The sequence below is a fragment of the Pyrus communis genome, chromosome 15 (genome assembly GCF_041283825.1).
Source record: "Pyrus communis isolate YQ-2024b chromosome 15, ASM4128382v1, whole genome shotgun sequence".
NCBI classification, from domain to species: Eukaryota; Viridiplantae; Streptophyta; class Magnoliopsida; order Rosales; family Rosaceae; genus Pyrus; species Pyrus communis.
The window spans coordinates 1,219,669-1,241,990 of record NC_142579.1 but is presented as its reverse complement, the minus strand read 5'-3'; the positions used below and the strand labels follow the sequence as shown (position 1 = coordinate 1,241,990).

General features: G+C 37.3%; 4 protein-coding genes and 2 pseudogenes across 11 annotated transcripts; 1 reads left to right on the top strand and 5 right to left on the bottom strand.

The window, feature by feature from the left end:
• Positions 1 to 356: 356 nt before the first annotated feature.
• On the bottom strand, positions 357 to 3,830 carry LOC137744844 (ubiquitin family protein). The gene is made up of 7 exons (XM_068484655.2): positions 3,332 to 3,830; positions 3,097 to 3,235; positions 2,889 to 3,003; positions 2,734 to 2,797; positions 1,427 to 1,592; positions 809 to 1,063; positions 357 to 682 (listed from the first exon to the last, which is right to left on the bottom strand). The coding sequence occupies exons 1-6, from the start codon at positions 3,613 to 3,615 to the stop codon at positions 818 to 820; spliced, it is 1,014 nt and encodes a 337-aa protein (XP_068340756.2). The 5' UTR covers positions 3,616 to 3,830; the 3' UTR covers positions 357 to 682; positions 809 to 817.
• Positions 3,831 to 5,049: 1,219 nt separating this feature from the next.
• On the bottom strand, positions 5,050 to 9,536 carry LOC137719853 (zinc finger transcription factor YY1). Its single transcript, XM_068458856.2, has 6 exons — positions 9,268 to 9,536; positions 8,539 to 8,597; positions 7,169 to 7,368; positions 6,771 to 6,860; positions 5,925 to 6,068; positions 5,050 to 5,729 (listed from the first exon to the last, which is right to left on the bottom strand). The coding sequence occupies exons 1-6, from the start codon at positions 9,351 to 9,353 to the stop codon at positions 5,427 to 5,429; spliced, it is 882 nt and encodes a 293-aa protein (XP_068314957.2). The 5' UTR covers positions 9,354 to 9,536; the 3' UTR covers positions 5,050 to 5,426.
• A 1,337-nt stretch (positions 9,537 to 10,873) lies between these two features.
• On the bottom strand, positions 10,874 to 12,818 carry LOC137729213 (serine/threonine-protein kinase-like protein At5g23170 pseudogene; annotated as a pseudogene). Its single transcript, XR_015956557.1, has one exon. The product of XR_015956557.1 is annotated as a serine/threonine-protein kinase-like protein At5g23170 pseudogene (transcript).
• Positions 12,819 to 13,650: 832 nt separating this feature from the next.
• Positions 13,651 to 15,720, bottom strand: LOC137729669 (serpin-ZX pseudogene; annotated as a pseudogene). Its single transcript, XR_015957061.1, has 2 exons — positions 15,606 to 15,720; positions 13,651 to 15,025 (listed from the first exon to the last, which is right to left on the bottom strand). The product of XR_015957061.1 is annotated as a serpin-ZX pseudogene (transcript).
• Positions 15,721 to 17,063: 1,343 nt separating this feature from the next.
• On the bottom strand, positions 17,064 to 18,794 carry LOC137713464 (uncharacterized). 6 transcript variants are annotated; one of them, XR_015956320.1, is made up of 3 exons: positions 18,331 to 18,583; positions 17,471 to 18,230; positions 17,064 to 17,270 (listed from the first exon to the last, which is right to left on the bottom strand). XR_015956320.1 is itself a non-coding variant. In XM_068452766.2 (3 exons), exon 3 carries the CDS (start codon positions 18,218 to 18,220, stop codon positions 17,525 to 17,527), a length of 696 nt encoding a protein of 231 aa, XP_068308867.2. In that variant the 5' UTR covers positions 18,221 to 18,230; positions 18,331 to 18,397; positions 18,734 to 18,781; the 3' UTR covers positions 17,281 to 17,524. The 6 variants fall into 6 exon arrangements, 4 of the variants coding, with proteins under 4 accessions (XP_068308867.2, XP_088541337.1, XP_068308870.2 ...); XR_015956321.1 differs by having other exon boundaries at positions 17,064 to 17,205; XM_068452766.2 differs by lacking the exon at positions 17,064 to 17,270 and adding an exon at positions 18,734 to 18,781 and having other exon boundaries at positions 17,281 to 18,230; positions 18,331 to 18,397.
• Positions 18,795 to 18,960: 166 nt separating this feature from the next.
• LOC137741296 (large ribosomal subunit protein eL30) lies at positions 18,961 to 20,449 on the top strand. The gene is made up of 4 exons (XM_068481022.2): positions 18,961 to 19,176; positions 19,292 to 19,393; positions 20,011 to 20,079; positions 20,180 to 20,449. The coding sequence occupies exons 1-4, from the start codon at positions 19,050 to 19,052 to the stop codon at positions 20,218 to 20,220; spliced, it is 339 nt and encodes a 112-aa protein (XP_068337123.1). The 5' UTR covers positions 18,961 to 19,049; the 3' UTR covers positions 20,221 to 20,449.
• The last annotated feature ends 1,873 nt before the right edge of the window (positions 20,450 to 22,322 follow it).

The window sequence follows — 22,322 nt, the reverse complement described above, 5'->3', positions numbered from 1 at the left end:
TGTCTAGAATTGGAGGACTTACATGGAAATGCCTCAGCGGCATGTAATGTCTCTTGTCCAATAACACATTCCCATGCGTAAGTTTTTTTTCCACATAGTAATGTATTAGGACGCCATACGATGGTAAACCTATTTCATGTAAATTGCTTTCTCAAAATTGACGTAGGTCATAGTTTGATGCAAGGACAAAAAACACAACGCACTAACACATTCGTAAAAATATATGAAAATTGTTTCTATTATTTTTTAGGGGGCAACCACATGAAAAATAAGCCTGAAAATAAAAGCAATTTCCAGATTCAAATTTAACGAAAATATAACATAAAGGGTTATAAGCTTCACCAGATTTCAGAGACTAGAAAAACAAAATTCATGAGAAAATCAGCATAGAAACAAATATCCAAGTACCATCCCTGTGTTCATTCCATGTTTGCAACCATTTTAGAGACAAGGTTGCTCATGTCAAGAGAACACGCTAACGTCGTTATCGATGCTTATACGCAGATATATAGGTATATCTAGTGAACCCCACAGTGCCCTGGAAGCACAAACAATATGTGCAAAAATTTAAGAAGAAATTTATACAGATATGGAAATAGTGAGTCTCAGTTTTTGATGAATTCCTGTCACGGGCTTCAGGTTAACTCAGTTCATCCCTGAGATGGAGTGAATATCGGCAATCCTGGTTTTGACAGAAGGTCTTAGATGGGACATTACATTATATTATATTGCTTGCAAACATGGAGAATATGATAATCAACGAAAAAACAAAACGATAAAATTGCAAGAACGATAAAAGAAATGATACCTTTAAAGGTCACTGATGCCGACGTCTTTTGACATTGTCCTCAGAAAATGACTGCCAGTTATTGTGATCAAGGTTGCTCAAGTCATCAAGTTCTGCAATGGCAAGCAAGTATGTTGTGAGCTTCAAGAGCTCCTGATCACTGTCTCGGCTAGAATGGGCCTTCTTGAATGGCTTGATGATCAAACCATTTTGGGGGTTCATCACAAAGTTTCTTCGCAGATCATCAAACATTATGGTGTTTTTTGAACTGTAGAACTGAGTATAACAAGAAATTGCTAGTCATCAGTCAACTGAAAGTTAGACAGCAAATGAAAATTGGATTACTTGCATACCAGACATTGAAATTTAACCCGTCCCAAACTAACTACTATTACTAAAAAGACAAAATCATTACCATGTCTGAGACTCTTAAAATGATGGTATTCCATCTAGAAAAATTGAAAACAGTTTAAAAAAAATCCCCCTGTAAGTCGTAATGGGGAAATTTATAAATGACAGTATTTATCTTCATATGATATGCAAAGGAGATAGCAAACTCTCAACATCATTCAGAATTTATAAAGAAATAAAAGGGAAAATGAGCAAAAAACGATGGTTAACAAATACATTGTTCCATACCTCAGGGAACTTAGCCCAAATCAAGCCTAATGGCTTGCAATCAAAGGTTCCACGAGACTCGCATTGAACTGTGATCATTGCCATATGGTCTAGAAGAGCTGTGATTTTGTAGTTGGGATTGCTGAGCACTCCAAGCTGACTCATCTTCAATTCAACCCATTTCATGCTGTAGAAATGAAACATATATGAATTATTACACAGGTGCACATAACCCAATTTGTTTACTGAACTTAATATAAAGTCCATAGTTATTATTGTCATCACAATTCCCTGTAATCTACAATCAGAAAAAGAAATTTGAAGCTCTAGACTTGCTAGTCTACTTAATCTTTCACATATGCCATCAGGCCCATCACACAAAACAAAGATGGGAAGAAGACAAAAGGATTGATGCAAATTCACTTCAACTTGAACAGGGGAAAAAACCCTAAATTTGTAAGAGTCATTTACTTTCGGAAAGAGTTGATACTTGGGTAATGAAAAGAAATATACAGAAGATCTCTCAAATTCATTACTCTTTTCAACATAAACATCTTCTCTAACACACACATATTTAGCATAACCTCTTCAAAATCTGTAGTCCAAACCTAACGTCTAGCAACATAACATAGTAGATCTTACTATAACAGATTAGATCTCATCTACTTTGATGCTAACGCATTATTGATTCTAGGGAGTTCTAACGAAAAGCTCACGGTACTGTTCACTTTAACGAAAAACCGCATTTTTACACTAAAAAGTTAAACCTGGTACTATTCATTTTACCCTTTGTTTTGTCCTTATCATTAAAACTCAAAGTTTTGAAACTCTTTTCATTAGTTTTCCTTTGATTCTACATATGCAGTTTCTTTTACTCGTGATTCAAACAATTCATCCGACAAGAGATAATAGAAAAAAGGAAGGTAATATACCAATTTCAAAGAAATTTTCTGTCAAAGAACAGAAAAGAATAGAAAGAAAAAGGCGATATCAATTCAACAAGATTGAAAAGAAACGATCCCATTTCAAAATTGAATTCAATTTTATAATGATTGAATTTGGGTAAATGGCTACATTAGTATCCATGCTGAAATCGAGGTGTTTAATTGCTTCAATTGAAGCCATGGAAATCTACGTGCGAGTAACTATAAATGAGAGTTTATTACAGGATACAGAAACATCCAAACAATGCACTTCCAATGCTATACAACAGTCGCCTAAGCACGTTTAGAAAATGAGCATGATACTTAATAACACTGAAACAAAAGGGGGAATATATCTTTGTTATAAAATTCTCTTAGCATTGCATTTTGTAATTGACAACTTACCTAGTTGCAGACCATATCATGATGTCATATTCCGAATAAGCAGCTGTAAGAAACTCGTGAAGAACTACAAAACACAATGTGTGTAAAGTCAAATGAAAGACACACATGAAGACTCTTGAAAAGTAGAAATTTCATATGAAGAAAGAACAACTGACAAGGCCGCATAAGTTGAAGCGGGTTCTCTGCTGTGGACCGGTGATCAAACAGAGTATAATCAATATCCAGCACAAGCAGTTTCTTTCCTTCCCGGCAAGGATTTCGAAGTTCAATCTACAATCCAATTCACACAATAAAAAAATACATAAAAACAAAGCAGTAATCACACTCATCTGCAATCAAAAGTGAAGGACGGAAACTGCTAACCTTATATTGATCGACACGCCTCCTCAACTTATTGGCAAACTTATCTTTAATCTCAACAGCTTCATCTTGGGCAATCTCAAAATCGTCAACAATCTCTGGAGACTCCACCGGATCCACTATAATATCATCCTCCATGGTACTGATTCAATTCCATTCCAGAAACATTTTATCAGACACTTGGTGTGCATAAATATATAGGCATTTAAACATGGGCAAATGATAGACGGAGACTTACCCGATCATGGTCATCTTTTGGGAGGGCTTGAAGGGAAGAGAGGAGAGCAAAACGGTGTCGTCGGCGAGCTTGGACGGGAGGAGTTTTGGGTAGAGAAGCTTTTGACGTTTGGGCAAGACGGTGGTGAGTTGGCAGATGCGGCGTTTCAGCTCGCCCACCGTGTCGTCGCCGCACACTCGAACGGTGTACTCCTTTCCGCTCCACTTCACCGTCAGCATTATCTCCTCTTCTGGCGACGATGGCGTTGAGGTTGAGGCTGCGCCTGCACCTGCTACTCCTGCCATTGCACCAACAAATTGCTTTCTCTCTCCTGAGGTTTTAAGTCTAGAGAGAGAGGCAGCAGCAGAAGCTACTTTTCTTCTTTTTATATATATTCTGATTTTTTTTCATTTTCCATTTTCATTCTCTTGACTTTCAATCAAATTTTGAGCCCAACCCAACTCACGATATTTATGGATGAAACGAATTTAGTGTCACTGAAATATTAAATTTACCTTCCAAATTGGTGCTTTGGAATAAAGTATATAAATATTTTTTTTCATAATTCGTTTGTATTTTTATTAGTTCTAAAATCATTCTCATAAAAATATTTTCAGTCATTTTAAAAGCAGGTAATGCTAGAAAGATTGAATTTGTTGATAAAATTTGCAAACTAAATGATGTGTCACCAATAGAGATGAGCACATTTATTAACGTTTAAGTAATAATCCAATCGTTAGCTTCCATATCATTTAATTTATAATTAGTTTACAAATTTAGTCTTTTTAGTATTACCTTTTAAAAACCCTTCAAAACGAGCGATATGAAATTAATGTAAATTGTTGATTTGTCATTAAATTGGGTTAGTGCATTTTACACCTTTCAAGTTTGGAATGATTCTCAAAATGGGGCACATGTCTCAAATTACTCATATTGCACCTTAAAATATTAAAATTGTATTAATATGTGTCTTTAATTTGATTATTTGTATGGCAAATATTAAATTGATGACGCGATGAGTTTGAAACTCTTATATAAGCTAAAGTATGAGTTGCATTTGCACACATTGACAAAAAAACTCATCAATTTATTGGATGATTAGAGGTTCAAAGAGACAAGAAAAAAAATTGATGTACTTTTAAAATCCCATGATGTAACATGAGAAAATTGAATTGGATGATTAGAGGTTCAAAGAGACAAAAGAAAAAAAATTTGATATACTTTTAAAATCCCATGATGTAACATGAGAAAATTGAAATCTCATAGCCCATTTTTAAAATTGCCTCAAACTTGAAGGGTGTAAAATGTAGTTAACCCTTTTTATTTGAGTGAAATTACATCTCTAAATTGTTTTTGAAGGAAAAAAAAAAAAAAAAGCATCTTTAAATTATTAATAACTGTCAATTTTCTCCATTTTGTAAGTATTACATTCAAACTTTCATCAACTGAAATTACGTGACTTGAACGTAACACACTTTAAAATGTTCTACTGTCATTTACTCACCTATGAGCGCTTAACATTGATTAGACTTTAAATTCTATCAATTTCCCCCCTAAAGTTAACTCCTTAGAGTGTTTTTTCCAAAATAGCAAGTCCTTAAATTCATTAAAAAAATGTCAATCTACCCTCCAAAATGTCTTGCACAAATCGCTTGACTTAAATTTACAAAACATTTAATAAAATAACTTCGACTCTTATACTACGGAGAAAAATTATAGTTTATAATGAATTCAAGGGCTTATTTTATCAAAAATAGTAATCTATGGACTTGATTTCCAAACTGAATAGTAATGTATGGACAAATGCCTAATCAGTAATCACAGTGCCCCTTCCAAAGGGAAGATAACACAAAACGAAACAAAAAGAAATGGCAGTAGCCAGGAGGTGGGTTACATACAAAGTGCCTCCAACTCCATTTTTAGAAGATGAAAATTGACGAACAAGGAAACAAAGAAAAAAGAGCCTCCGCGCATATCTACTATCTAGCTTCGTCCTCTGTTTCCTCATCATCGTCGCCATTGTTGTCACCACACCTCCAACCAGCTTCAACATTGTCACGGTCCTCCTCTGTTTCTTCACTTTCTTAACATTTCTTCACTGTCCTCTTCTGTTTCTTCACTTCCAGTTAGGTCTGAGCATGTTTTGCTGGCTCTTGATATTCACACGTTTTCCGGCATAGGCATCTTGATCACTGGCTTCATCGATCTCATTGCGAGCAACATCAAACACATGGCCAGGATGCACTGCCCTATAATGCCGCTTAAGCTTGTCTTCATGGATGTACGTCTTATTACACCCGTCATAAATGCAAGCATAAGAAAGATCCGATGATGCTTTGCCATAAGGAGGCTTGGGAGTTCTGATTTGCTTCCCTGCAGGTAGGGTGGCATATTTTGGCACACAAACTGGCTCGTCGATCTGTAAAATCAGCATCAATATTGAGAATCAAGTCATACTTCCTATGTTAAGAAAGTCCAGAAAAATAGATGTATGACACGCTATTCTTTATCATAATAAAGGTATAAAACATTCACACGCTATTCTGTACCAAAAACAAATGAAGACAACTTCAAATATTTCATAAACAATAAAAGTGAGGCAGGAATAACAAACCGTTTCATGGTAATCTACAATGTGGTTTTTAAGCTTGTACTCATATGGATATCTCCTTAGGCAGTCTGGGTATGGACAGTTATAATAGTTCTCTGCTGAATGTGTTTTCATGTGGTACATAAGGAAGTATTCATGGGAGAAGGCCTGCACAAGTCATATTCGAAATTGATTATAACACAGCAAAATCTGTTATGCATGTTAAACAACCACAAATAAAGGAAATTTATGAAGCCCGAAAAAGACATCAAATTTATGAAAAGCACAGAATGGTTCAAGTAAACAGCTAGGATGATACTACTGATATAGTGACAGTTTTTCGGCTTGATTGGATGTGTAAAATTTAAATACTGGTATCACAATAATCATTATCTTAAGCAGCATTCGTTAAGGATGGCCAAAACTGCAATTCATTACCAGATTCTATTTTCCTTTAAGTCGGGTTCTAAAATCCAGTATCAAATGTGAAGAGTGGCAATTCAAAACCTACCCACTTGTAGGGTCTAGTCTAGCCTATATTAGACATACAACTCTGATTCATTCCAAAACGGAATGTGAGCTACACATATTGAACTAATAAAAAATAAACAGAAGTTTCACCAGATATCATTGGTACGTTGAGGATATGTTTGACATTCAAATTACTTTGCCAGTGTGCACAGGAAACTAACTTAACATAGTAGGGAAGAAGATAAATTGCGTCCTTCAAACAGATATTGTAATTGTATAGTTCGTTGTGTGTGTTGTTTTGGGTGGGAGGGTTTGAAATACAGCTAAACCGTTAAAACTTCAACATTAGATGGCAAGAGAACTTGAAAGAAAACATTTTAGTGATGGATAAGATGATACCTTGCCACAGCCTTCACGAGGACATACATAATCCTTTTCTTCGGAATGAATAAGAAAGTGTCTTTCCATCTTTGAACTATCCAAAAATTTCTGTAACATTCAAAATATTATTTTTCAAAGTCAACTAAGAATAAGAAACTCTGCCGGAATATCAGATATATCCTTGCTTTAAAAGTACCCACAGTAGTGCAGCACGAAACTATAGGAATTGCACATTTGGGACTGAACAAGACTTACAAATGCCAGGAACAAATTATTAGACATAAACAAAATCTTTCTTCTCGTTTTTTGCTTTTGGTTTTACCAAATTAAGAAACTGACAACTCTTCTCCATTTCTTTTGACATGATAGTAACTTGCTGTCTCAATCCCATAGCTTACTCTATCTGGAAACAATACCTTTCCACAACCCTCGTACAGACAAACATGTTGTATCTCCGCATGGATGTCAGCATGCTTCCTCAAAGCACCAGCATCAATAAAGATCTTCCCACAGCTGTCATAGCTGCAAAGAAAAAGTACTTTGGTTGTTGGTTCTGGCTCTGGCTCTGGAGCCATTGTTTTCTTTGATTTCTCATCCAAAGCCTCTGATGTATCCGCTAACAAAAACAGAAAATGAGAAAAATCAGTCCAAACTCATGTCATAGGAACAAAGACATACAACAGAACATGCTCGCCCATCATGTTAATCCAACATGGCTCTCTTAAGCCTAAACTCATTAGTGATTCATTAAGTCTTAGGCCAATTGTAAAACTAATGTGTTTATAAATCTAATGCATTGCTTAAATGACACATCAAGAATTTAATAACTATTAAATCAGATGTTGGGCAGCGGAATTTAATAGCTTCGCAGAAGCGAAAACACTGAAAACATAAACTTAAACAATTCTTGGCCTCTCCAGGGGTATCACACCCATTCTTGGCCTCTCACCAAGAAGTTTGGCATCTCACCAAAACAATCCCATCGCAGGATAAGAATTCCAATCTCTGGAAAACCAAACTTTTCTATTCATCAACTCTTCATTCATTCAATCTGAATTACAACGGGGGTATTTTTAATGGCTTATACCTAAAGAATGCAGGAAAGTAAACGCAGTGGAAAGAAATCCTAATCCAAAAATACAATAGAAAACCAAATCTAATCCGAAATACAATTGGAAAGAATTAAACCTTATAAAATAGGAAAACAAAATACTAAAACCCCAGAGAATAAGAGACAAAAAACCCTTTGATTAGCATCTTCCACTTTGGTTCCGCATTTAAGTACGACCTAGAAAACACTTCAGAAGTCAAACCATAAACTTACAAAAGCAGAAGGATCTCAATTAAGACACTAATCCCCACTGAATTTGAAGAAATATCAACTTGGGAGAGTAAAGCGAGTGACAGTGCTTAACGTAAGCATTGGCTCTGACCGAACAAGAGCACTAGTGTATACCATGATGCAAATAAATGGCCTACTAATCATGTAATACTAATATTACATACAAAATTACAAATCAAAGAAAATACAAGAAAATTGAGTAGATAAGACTTCTATGATGAATTACATAAGGCATAGCTTGAATAGCATGCAGAACTCACACATCAAACCGAAGGCAATACTAATTCCATATTTTTATCTCTTTTTTCTTTTTTCTGTTTCTTTAAATTCATAAACACTTACCAATCCAGAATCCTTCTCATTCATATAACTCACACTACAACGTAAAGTGGTTTAGAAGTATTTTCAGGAATCACCGTACAGAACATGGTAGGGAAGAAGTACCTTTCACCCACTTCATTAGAGAGCACTCTCCACCTGTTGCTATGACATCTTGTGGAACCCTGACCACGAGTTTGTATCAAGCCATTAGCCAAAGGTAGGTCAAATACTTTCAAATTATCAAAGTGCAGCTATCTTCTTTCTTTTGTTATGAGAGTAATGCTTCGTACATAAGGTCCTACAAGACCCTGACACTGTAGCTGGAAGCTTATTTCTAGACAAATAGTTCTTCAATCTTTTTTTTTAGGCGAATAGTTCTTGAATCTTAATCACCACATAAAAGAGAAAATCTTCGGATACGATAAAATTGGTCGTTTTTTTTTTCTTCACTTTCGTGTTCCTAAACATTAAATGAACATAAAATTAGGCCATTTAACTCAGCTGTACAGTAACCAAATCTTCAAACTGACATATTATGTTCTCTTTCGTTTTGCTAAACAAAAACTTGACTTTCAAATTATCAAAGAAACCAATGCACCCTTCTCACTTCTTACCAAGAATCAACGCCTGCAACTGAGTTCCATAAAAGTACCTAACTTTACTTCGACTGTAAATCGAAACCATAAACGCAAGAATCGAAGGGACACTTCAGAGACTATGAAAACTGAAATTGCACTAACATTCAAAACCCAGGAAGTCGAAAAGATTGTGCTTGCAATTCTTCGTCTAAATTAATCGGAGATGAAAGTTAAATCATCAAATTAGAAATGAAAGAAAAGGGAAAATAGATACCATTCTTTGAACCATTTGACAGGGAGAGTCTTGGATCGGAAGGTTGGGCGCCTCTCGGAGGAATTGTGATGGAATTGGGACTCCATCTCATTCTTCTTCTTCTTCTATTCGTCGTCTTTATTAGGATTCCACGCTTAGGAATTGGGGGGTTAGGGTTAGGGCAAGAATTAGGGTTTGGTAATAGGGAGAGATCGTTACGGAAATTAAGGTTCAGGTTTTAGCAGCTCCGGTTCTGTCGGTTCATCACTTGACGTCTGTTTGGCGGGAGTTGCCAAAATTTAGGAATTTTTTAATTTATAGCTGAAAATTCACTCAAATTCTTTAACAAATTCATAAATATTATTATTATTTTTTTATAAAGCAATTTAAATGTAGGAAAAAATTCGCTCAAATAAACCGAACTAGCCTCAAAATTAAAACCTAATTGCACTTAAAAGTGAAATCTAATTAATCATTTCATCGTTGAGTTTTTATCATTTATAGTCAAAATTTAGCACAAAAATTCACAAATATTAGTTTTTACAAACAATACAAACATAGCTAAAAATTCATTTAAATAGACCGAACTAGCCTCAAAATTAAACCTAATTACACCTAAAACCAAAATCGGATTAAGCATATCATTGCTGAGTTTTTATCATTTATAGCCAAAATTTAACAAACAAATCAAAAATATTTATTTTTTATAAAACAATTCAAATATAGCTCAAAATCCACTTATATAAACCCAAAAATACCCTCAAAATTAAAACCTAATTACACCTAAAACTAGAATCTAATTAAGCATCATTGTTCCCCAGTATCATTGCTGCCATATTGGGATCCAAAAGCAGCATCCAGCTTGCTTAGACTTTGAATTTGAATTGTCACATATATACAATTCTAATTATGCTCATCTTCCAACGCACTTTTCTGGGGAGAATGGTGATTTGCTGCTAAGACCTTCCTCTATCTCCTTTTTTTTCTTTCTTTTTTTGTCTTAACAGGTCCATATAAAATTGCTTCTAGAATTATCAACGACCTCTATGAGATCGTGGAGCGGTGGTGACGACAGATAGATCTGTAAACGGGTCAGATTTACTAGATCATCCGAATCGTTAAGTTAACGGGTCATCCAAACCCGACCCGTTAAGCTAACGGGTCACTTGTTTCACCTGTTAACAATTATTATTATTATTTTTTTTTTTTTGCATAGAGTTTATTTTTTTTTTTTTGTTAATACTTAACTGAAATTACTAAAATATCATCAACTAACAGGTGCTAACGGGTTGATCCAAAGTGACCCGTTAGTGACCCGACATGTTAAGCATCCATCCAAATATTAATAAGTCGGGTCCAAAATGCCAGATCTAACAATAGGGTTCGACAAGAGTGGTCCACATTAGTTGTTGGAGAGAGTTTATAGAAGAAAGCTTGTCGAGGTTAAAGTTGCAGAAGTTGAACCCAAGTATCGATGAGGTTTAGAAGAAGCCATGTAAAGAGCTCGAGGAAGAACTTGAGCGGTTGATCAAATATGCGAAATTCATGCTTCGAATTTTAGGCCCTTTTTTGTTATTTAATTTTGTAATTGAATTTGTGTTTGGAATGGTGGAAGACAATGCTTGCATCTCTTGGAAACTTAGAAGACAATTAATAGGAAAATAGAACTACAAAGATAAGATAGTCTGAATCCAAATACAAAAGCAGAACTGAGATGGAGACTGAAACACAGTCTAAATCCAAATATAGAAGATAAACCATAAGCAAACACTACAACACAATGTCTAAATCCAAATGTAAAATACAAAATCAGACACTGCAACACAACATCAGAATTCACTCAGCACAAATGCCGATCTGCACCAAACAAAACTGATGGGTAATGCTAGGAAGATGAAATTCGTAGACAAAATTTTGTAAACTAAATTACATGGAAATTGATGATTGAATTATTACTTAAACGTTGATAAATATGTTCATTCCTATAAGTGACACATGTTTACAAATTTAATCTCCCTATTATTACCCAAAATTAATATATAATTGGCAATATATTATTTTAAAAGAAAGGAGAAAAATAAAAAGAAGAGCATTGCCAATTTGCCATCAGCATGGAATGACAGGCACCGAGAAAAGAACATCGTGATAGTCTCTGCCCACCGAATGTTTGGGAATCTCCTATTTGCACTTTACATTGGAGTGCATGCCCGGCAGGTTTTCTAAACCTTCAATACATACACACATGGAAAGACTCACCCGCCCGAGTTGCTTACTCAACGAGTGGGAGCGAGTCAACTCACCCGTTAAACCATGTCAACCTTTCCTCCTATTCCATCTCAGCATCAGCCAATACCTGCCACAGCAATAGCTTTCCACTTGGGACACGAACACCAGCATCACTTTGTTCTAGTACTGTTGCACATTTTTCCTGCTGCCATTTTTTTGCCAACTTTTTCTTCCTCCTCATGAGTACAAAGTTCCTCAACATATTGATCCAAATCGGTAACCTAACTCGTTCGATAACAGAATTTTCCATCTCCCTAACAATCTCTCCGATCGTCGGACGATTTTCTACATTGGACGATACACAACTTGCTGCAACATATAAAATGTGCCTTATTGTGCTTGACATGTATACGGGAAACCCTATCCTTGCATCACAAATCTCGTCGATTCGCTCTTCTTCGATTAATGCCACTGCCCAGTCCACTATCGAAGCGGGTGACTTATAAACATCGATGACTTTTCTGCAGCTAATGATCTCAAGCAACACAACACCAAAACTAAACATATCACTTTTGGTGCTTAATTTGCTAGGCGTGGTGTAACAAGGGTCCAAATATCCAATAGTTCCTGCAGCGGGTTGACTCACTTGACTCGGCAAATCAAACAGCACGGCAAGTCCAAAATCCGCCAACTTGGCATTCCAATCTGAATCGAACAAAATATTTTCAGACTTGATGTCCCTGTGGATCACCGTAGGCTTCCCTTCGTGAAGAAATTGGACCGCCCGGGCAACTTGGATGGCGATTTCTACACGTTTAGGCCACGAAGGCGGTGTAGGTGCAACATGAAGTAGGTCATGGAGAGAGCCATTGGGCATGAACTCCATGACAATGAGCTTGTTGTTGCTGTTCAAATGAACTTGGCTTGTTCCAAGAAGGCTTATAACATGCCGGTTCTCGGGTAAGGACGATAACACACATATTTCGTTTTCGAGCTTGGGGCAGTTGTCACGATGTTGCAATGGCTTCTTTAGGGCAACAATTTTGTTGAGTAGCATGGCTTTGTAGACCATTCCATGGCTGCCTTTGCCGACCAGCCGAGTCGGAGAGAAGCTTCCTGTTGCGTTCACAAGCTCATCATAATCAAAGTTCACCATTTAACCAAGAAATCTGGTACCCTGCAAAATGTAGGGTTTTATTGTTTGATGATGATGAAGTTGATGGGGGATTGAAGGTGTATGTAGGTGAGAGTTGGCCGGAGGAAAAACTGGAAGTGCTTTTGGAGATGCCAGCAAATAAAGCGGCTGTGGGGAGACGTCAAAAGAAGAACTAGTAAATAGAAAAGAAAGAGTAATTGAGAAAAGGAAAAGGTAGTAAGTAGTGCTACTGAGAAAAAGAAAAGGGATTCTGACGAGGGATATGAGATATCGATGCTCCATTTGAAATTTTTAGAATTTTAGATGCTGGTTGGCTTGCCCGGTCGTTTTTGTGGTCCCCCCTTAACACCGTTTTGATATTGGAGTAAAATTCTCCCTCCTCTAATTCCCTTCCCTGCCCTCCTCTCTCATTTTCTTTTTTTGTCTCTCTCCTTATAAAGAAGTCATTACAAGATGTAACGTGACTCAACCGTAACCGTTCAAATAGGAGAAGAGAAAAGGCGAGTGAAATTTAGAAGGAAGAGAATGAGAAAAGGCGAGTGAAATTTAGAGGGGAGATAATCATACTCCTTTGATATATCTAATTTGAATTTGAATCTATTTTTTTAGGGAATAATACTTGCATCCCTAACGACGAAAGTGCACATATTCCACTATGTGTAAATAATTTATCTAAGGTTGTTTTGTTTGTAACCAAAAGATTACAGGTTAGAGTCGTAGAAACAACACTTTTTAAAGTAAGAATAAAGCTGTATACAATGGACGTTTTCCGACCCTCACAAAACGAGTAACCTTATTGGCTTGGGTCTCCCCCATACACTCGGTTCAGAAATCCAACCATTTCGTAAAGTGGACACAGATCGACGGGGAAATAATTCAACTATCTCTCCACCAAAGTTTTGGCAACACAAGTATGCAAGATTCTGACATTAATGTAAGACTTTGGGTTCATACTTTCTTAATAGACATGAGAAACAATATTTTCAAAAGTTAACAACAAATAAAAGGTAAAGATAGTACTATTCTGAGAACAATCCATCATCACGCGCATCCAATTGGCTATCAAAACCAATATCTTAAAAGATTAAAAAGAAATAAAAGTCATCACATAAAAATAAAGAGTTGCATGGACTACCAAGTGAACTACGAAGAGACCGTTTCTGACCCTCGATCTATGATAAAATCATTCTTCGAGCGGATTGAGCACGTGACCAATGAACTGAACCATTCCAGTCATTTCCTCTCTGATCAAAAACAGGAATGGGTGATCAGCCACAAAGTGTATCCGTTTAATCGGTTCAAATGGCTGAGCACAACCACACTCCTCGGCAAAAACAGAAACAGCCGCAGCTTTTGTGCCTTCTTCATCAACCTCAATGAAGGATTTATGAATTATATTGGCCTCGCGAAGAGGTGACTCCACCATCTCACTCAAATCACCATTCCCATTGAAAGGCAGAACCAGTCCTAAATCCTCGAGGATTTTGGAAGCTTTAAAGCCAGAGGAAAACTTAAACCTTGGGATTTTGAAGGCACCAACTTCGACTCTTGTTTTGGGGAGATGGCGATCTAAGAAACCAGGCTCGGAGCAAACTCTGTCGACCAAAGCTGGGAGCCCATCTCTTTCATTAGGAAGTAAAAAGCACATTGAAAACTGCCGCTCCTTGTCTTTTCCTGGTTCATACTCAAGCTTTGCGACCTTGAAGCTGTCAAAGGCTCTTACATACTGGTCCTCGTAGCTTCTGCACATGAACGGCGCCAGGACATTAGTACCATCGAGAAGGTAAAAGTTCTGCTTGAATGTCATTGATGCATCAAACTGGTCGTTCCAAACTCCTTTGAAGTACAAGGCATTTACAATTATAAGCTTGGAGTCGCTTTTAACTGTCCCAGGAAGAAGAACCTCAGTGATGAGGCCGTTCGTCTCCTTTTCAACCCATGAATTCACTTCAACTCTCGCTTTGTCAGGGTCAGTCTTGATACTGACTTGTTTAATCGCTGCCTTGTAAACAGTGTCCACAACCTCCTTGAAAGATGGTTTGATAGAGAGAGACTCCTCAACCCAGAGGGCATTGGCAAAGTTGAGGCAAGGACCGCCTCTAGTGGATCCGTCTGCTAAGACCAAAGTTACAAGAGGGGCGGCAAGGGAGTTGAGTTGGTCGGAGGACTCGGACTTGAGGAAAGAGAGCAACTGGTCCTTAGTGAGACCCTTTGAACCGGCTGTTATCAAGAACAACACGACCTGGATGGACAGCGGCGAGTACACAATGTTCTTCCCTTTGCCTTCAGTCATGAGAAGATGCTTGGTGATTTTGAGTGCGACATCGGTTAGGTTGCTGGTGGAATACTCTTTGGGATCCATATCGATCGTTAACTTACGGGAGGAGGAGACACCAGCTGCAGGTAATTGGAGAGATTTAGATATAAATTGATCAAACCCTAAAACACACTCATGGCCGTATTGCCATGTATCCTTTAAAAACTACACTTTTATACATCATACATACAACACACATGCACACACACATATACATATGTTTATACACATTATTATACATGAAGAAAACCGATTGAGAAATTGATAGAGATGTAGATAACTGAAAAAACCCTAAGTTATATTTATCAAGTGATTAAAATATAGCAGATGTTTCATGGTACTTGGTTGATTCCCCTCATTCGTTGGTTTGCAATTCAAGAAACCCTACACACCTCTTTATTTCTCAAGCACCTTTATGTACTTTAATCTTCTTTAATTAATTTGATCAAAGGCCAAAAGTTAAAAGGATGTGTGGATAACACACCGCCCAACCCTAAACGCCAAACCCTGTACTACGTACTTTGGATATGTAGTCAAATAGATAGAAATCCTAAACCCTCGAATCAATAGAAACCTAGATGTGCAGAAAATTTGAAGAAGTACTTAGGCTACTGATACGAAAATTGAATAGAGATTAGGAGTAAATATTTCGTTCCATACCTGAGTGTTTCTTCGTTCGTGGTGAAGACGACGAGCTTCTCGGACGAATACGCTGAGTTTTTTAACACTGACGAAATAAGCGAGTTGTTGTGGTACTGTGGGTCCTCTATATATATATATATTCAGTTGAAAATATTGAGTTAAGGATATATAAGAATTCCTCCAAATTCACAATTCTCAAATACAACTTTAATGATGTCACAAACTCAAATACTTTTTCATAATGAAGTATTTATAAGATAGAGCAATACTAGAAAAAAAATCAAATCAAATCTTTGTCCATAGAAAACCTAAATCAAATCTCTAAAATAATTTTCTTTATATTTTCCGACACCCTGTCTCACAATACAGAGGTCATTTTTCATGAATACCCAGGATATCTACCCGTATGATCTATCATGTTGTAAGTAGACTTAAAATTAGCCGAAGATTTCAAAATCATTTTTCATGAATACCCAGGATATCTACCCGTATGATCTATCACGTTGTAAGTAGACTTAAGATTAGCCCAAGATTTCAAAATCATTATCAACTCACCCTAACTTCGTTATGTTTTCCATCCAAATAAGTTGTGTTCAAGGTTATTTTGGACTTTTTACCTCTTTTTTATATGTTTATTTTTTAAGGAAAACTAACGAAAAGTCCAAAAAAATTTTCCTTTTAATGAAAAACCCTTTTAAAAGGAATAGTGAATAATATTAGGGAAATGTATAAATGTGATTTTTCATTAAAAGTGAACAGTACCGGGAGTGTTTTGTTAAACCTCCCTATATTTTATTATTTATACAAACATCTATTTAAGGAACGAGAGAATAAATTGGTTTCAGACTTTTGACCTTTGTTTCACAAGTTCCCTATGGTACGAACTTGAGAATTTGGGCTACTAAAAAAACATGTTGTGTTCGTCTTAAAAGCTTATGGTGGAGTACTAACATGGAGTTTAGCTAATTTCAATTTTTGAGAATTCAATGTGGTCAATCATATCGATAAAAAAAGAGTTGAAATGTCCGAAACAATCTTCAAGTGGAGTGGGGAGCTAAAACGCCTGAATAACCTTGAAAAGTAGTCGCGCGGGCAGATCCACAATGGGTCTAACTGGGCCAATTGACCCTGTGGAGCCGGAAATCTGGCTGAAGAGCGCTTTCAATGACCCTGTGGTCGTCTGGGTGTGAATCTTCTTGCCTACAAGGTGTTCAACGATGCTCAAATACCGCCGTTTCGAACAAAGAACAAAACTCTCTTTCCTTTCTGTTTTTTTTTTTTTTTTTTTTTTTTTTTTTGCCCTTTTTACAAAGCCGGTTGTTTCGATCTTTTTTTTTTTTTTTGTTACGTTTAGATCTCCAAGTTTTGTTGTGACCGTTCTTTTTTTTGGGGTATTAAATGCTTCGTCGCATTGTGGAAAGCATTTTTTCCTCTGATGTTTACCTTAAGCTATACGACTGCAATATATGAGAACGATTTGAATCGAACCGAATCAAACGGTTTGGTTTTGTAGTAACTTGGTTTGGTTACGGTTTTACAGCAAAACTTAACATTCCCGGACCTCGTTCACCCCTAGACATGATTAAGACATTGATCGATTTTGAGACGACTCTCATTCCTGCAGAAGATTTTGAGAACCCTAGACATGATTAAGACATTGATAGATTTTGAGAACTCTTATTCCTGCAGAAGATTTTGAGAAAACTGTATTATTCATATCGATCGACTTTGGTAATATAGCTCAACTGCTGAAACGAAAGTAGTGGTAGTACAACATGAATTGCTTTCAGAAATTTGACAACCCAATGTACCATTACTTCCACAAGTAATCAAACAACCAAAAGATTTGCAACAAGTTATATTTAGGCAGGGAGGAAAATAACCTGGAAAAATACAGCAGGACGGTATAAGTTGAGCAAAAAAGATGTTACTTCGATTCAGAAGTCCAACCATTTTGCGAAGTAGACACAGGTTGATGGGGAAATAATCCCATCCGGTGTACATTGACTTATCCGCGGACAAACTCCACATGGAATAGAAGCCATTGCGCCAACTTTGGTTTCTCCTCTAGTACCTCCCTTGCCTTTGCATTTATAGCAAACTTTTCCAATTTGAATAGAAGCAAACTCCCCCATCCCGGTGCTCTTCACCTCCATGACTCGATTGTCCAAAACCAAATCCCTCACAATCTCCTCCGTTTGCTGTTTTGTAAACTCGGTCTTGAATATTTTAGTTTTTCTGATTGCATCCGCAATTCCCTCCAACGTAGCAACCTTCTGCTGATATATCATCTTCGCAAACTGATCTTTTACAAGGTTTATATAATCTTTGTCGAGTTTCCCCTCCGAGTACCAAGCCCCACCGGTTAACTCCTTGGAGGGCTCAAATTCTGTAGCAATGTAATGCTTTCTCCCCTTGCTTTGGACATTTACAACCTCTTGTATCAGTTTCTTTGCTTGAAGTGTTTTTAAGGCTGCGTTAAACACCTTGTCAGGTAGGTTTGTCTCTTTCTTCATGTCTCGTGTCCAAATCCCCATATCTTGTTTGCTATGGATCACATTGTATAGAATTCGCTCGTTCTGGCTCAAAGAGTCCGCCGGGGAACTAGAGTCTGGCTGTTTCCGTTTGCTCATTGCTATGATCCTGTTGAGGAGAAAAAGAAACAACAGAAGAAACTTATCGACATTTGCATCACAAAGCCGAAGGCCTGTCCATCGCAGATTAACACTACTGAAAAACTAACCAATGAATAAGATAAACTGGAATCGCTCCAGCAGCCTCACGCTCGTTCTTGGTTTCACCCAAAGCTACTACGATTGCAAGATTATAAACTCGGAAAGTTTAATTTATCAACTATCTTAACTATTGAATTACAATGGTATACATAAACACTTAACCCTAATGGAAAATTGAAACCCTAAAACAAACAGGAACAGGATTAATCCTAATAAAACACAGAAGAATACTAACCCTCGTGAAATTTCAAGAAAAAAAAGGACATGGAATAATTAAAAAAAATAAAAACCCTAGAAATTTCAAATTTACCTAAACCAGGTAAGCCAACAACTTCTGCAAAATCCACTTTCCAAATTTCAAAGCAAATTAAACTCCTTCATAAATTTGAAATTAGCCCTAAATAAGCATACCTGTAAAGCTCTGTTCGGCTGAACTGAAGGAAGAAGCACGCAGAGAGTTGCAGAGGTTGCAAACTTTTAAACGACAAAACTTAGCTTGCCGTTTGTGGGCTTTAGTATCATCATTAGAATATGGGCCGGCCCAAACCGGAAAGCAAGTTAAAAAAAACCCTAATAAAGTCACGTGATCTGCACGTGCGATACCTTCATCGTCCCTGATATTTAATGCTTAAACCCTTATGGACCATCCGCCTCCTTCTGAAACCTCTCGCGGTTCTTCTGGGTGTCGGCCTCCGCGCAGCTAGAGAGAGAGGGGTTGGAATCGAAAATGGTGGCGCCGAAGAAGACGAAGAAGACCCATGAGAGCATCAACACCAGGCTCGCTCTCGTCATGAAGAGCGGCAAATACACTCTCGGTTACAAAACCGTCATCGATTCCCTCCGCAGCTCCAAAGGCACCCGATTTCTTCATCGCTTTAATTCTATGGTTTTTGAATTCTAAGTACTGGGTTCGTTTCAAGTTTTTGTAATTGCGATTTGATTGTGTTGCTGTGGAAATTGTTTTTGCAGGCAAGTTGATCATTATCTCCAACAATTGCCCGCCTCTTCGGAAGTCGGAAATCGAATACTATGCGATGCTTGCGAAGATTGGGGTTCACCATTACAACGGAAGTAAGTGGATCTCTGTATAATCAATCTGGGTTTGCTTGCTTTAGGTAGATTTTTTTCGTGAACTTATGATATTACAAGTTTGTAGAATTGGCATGGATGTTTGGTTGGTGTCTTTGTTGTATACTTTGCTTTTCGCCCGATACATCGATAAAACAGAACTAATGTTATTGTTTATGAATGTTATGGACTTGGATGTTGTGGAATTTATCATTACTTTTCTTGTTGGGTCGTTTTCTTAGCGCTATCTATGACAAGTTTAGTTAAACTTGAGAGTTTATCTCACCTCGTTTGGTGGCCTGTGTTGGATAATTCACTATATTTAATCCATTTCTTGCTTCAACATGGAGAACTAATGTTGTATTCACGCCTCGTGTTACACGCATATATCTCCATTTTGTTCACAAGTAGGAGTAATGTGAGACATTTTCCGTGTTGTTTTGTTATATTTTCTTTCTGCTGTGTCGTATCTCTTTGATGATGGAATGAAGTTGAAATAATAAAGTTGATTATACTTACTCTATTCATTTTCTTTTGGTAAAGTTTGTCAACTAGTATATAACTGAGTTTGCAAAACTATTACCTTTTCATTTGGTTGGTCATATTTGTTCTGTTTTCAGACAATGTTGAGCTTGGTACAGCCTGCGGCAAGTATTTCCGCGTTTCGTGCCTTAGCATCATCGATGCAGGTACTCAAAAGTTGTATTACCATTTTGCACGATTTGTTGCACAAACTACTGATATGATAACCAATTTAGCTGACTTGTCACATGTTATAATAATTTTCAGGTGATTCGGATATCATAAAGACTCTACCTGGTGATCATTGAGGAACGCTGGATATCGCCCCCATTTTTGAAAGTGCAATTGGGTTTGTAGGCTTGCTTTCATTGAAATACTCTGATTTTCTATGAGGATGTATTCTTTTTCCATTAGTAGGAGGATACTTCCGATATATGAGGTTATCTTATCTTAGAAGTGATCTTCACGGTGTTATGAGAATCGTCTAAAGTTAAATTTTATTATGTTAGAGAAGTCCCATTCTGGGTTTTCTTTTCATCTGTTTTTTCGGTAATGCTCTCTGTTTACACCGTCTGTGCACACAGGGTTTCCAACCTGGAACTAGATTGCTTACGTATATCTCAGTCTTCTCCTTAACTTGTCGTAGTAAACACCGGAAAGATGGAATGTTGAATCCTAGTGTTATAACCTTGTTTATTTTATGGACTTTGCGTAAGCTTGGTTCCAATTTACCATTCGACTTCAGGCAACAATGGTGGATTTGTGGTATGATTGGGTTCTGGTTCTGTCGTTCGGCCTTCACTTCCCAGCCTTGTCCATGTCATAAAAATGGCCGTTGCTCGTGAGTCCGTTAGGCTTGCAAAAATTGTACAATTGAGGGGATTTATGCGAGGGAAAGAGATGATGACCATTTGATCGGACCAAAACATCATCTGTTTCAGATGCGAGAACGATCATGTTGCATAAGCAAAAGTGCCGCTGACGGTGCTTGGTCCCCGAAGCAAAAGCACCCCTGTCGTTGCCACAACCACGACGGAGCTCGTATGGCATCAGGGACCGATATCAGAGACCGACTCAACGAGGCTTCTTTCATTTTTCCTGTTGAGGTTGTGTGTTGGTACCTGAGAAAAATGGAAGATGCAGAATGCAGAGGACCGAGGGTTTCAAGAATCCTGAAACCAAAGGAAGTAAAGTTTTGGGTTGGATTTTTTGTCAAAGCAAAATTGTGGAAGTTCACTTAGGCCCGTCGGCCTAGTTGCCTCTTGATCCTCAATGGTGTTTTGTTTTGATCTTGCTTTTGAGTGTCCGTCCACTTATGAATTAGCCATTTGGGCCTTTTCAGTGCTCGTTCAACCCTTACAGTTTGCCTTAGTCTCTTTATGCGATGCGGAGATTACGCCGTGCTTGGTCATGTCCTGCTTAGTTACAAGCTCACGTTACTAAATTCGTTTATTTGGGCTTTTATTGGGATTTGCCATGATGACTCATTATACTTGCCATTGGACCCCTTCCTTTCGAACACCCTTAACTCATCGATTCATGTTTTTGGTTGTCATACGCATTTTCTTGAAAAGTCGGATCCCCTCCTAAGCTTAGGAGGTTGAGCTTCCTAAGCAAAGGATCTGGGCCGTTAAAATTTGATCCAACAACTACAAACAGGAGGCCCCTTTAAAAGTTATAATAATTGCAGTCGTTGGATCAAATTTCAACGGCCTAGATCCTTTGCTCAGGAGGATCAACCTCCTAAGCTTAGGAGGTGATCCGGTTCCGGGAATATTTTTGCTCACCATTCACAAGTAATGGTGATGCTCATCACCCTATTTATCATCATTAGATGAATTTAAATTTCGAGATATGTGTAGCAGATAGACGTAAATCTCCAAATTAAACCCATTCAACAGTAATAAATAGGGTGGTGGGCGAAAATGCCCCCATTAAGCAGCATTACCATTCTAACTAGACATGTTTAGACCATGCATTCATATGGGAGTTCTTGTGTTCAATTTTTTGTTTCAGTGAAGGACATTCCTTTTCAAGAATAATTTTTTCGGCTACACCGGAAAAAATTAAACTCTAAACTTATCTTAATTATAACTCAATACTCTACTGTAAGTTCGACAAATCCAAGGACATGATTTTGACGAAGTAATTCGTTGTCAAATATTTGGCACAACTTGTGAGACTGATCGATTTTAACACTTGAAGTAGGACATCCTTCAATGATTTGAGGGAGACATTATTATTACATTTTGGTTTTGGCACACACGCCAAACTGCATGCTATTGAAGATGCTCTTCTTCGAAATTAAAGGGGCCTCAGAAATTGATGTTTCTGAAATCAAATTATGTGATGGATATGTTGCACAACTTACTCTACAATGTATTTTATCAATTTGATCGTCTGCTTTTTA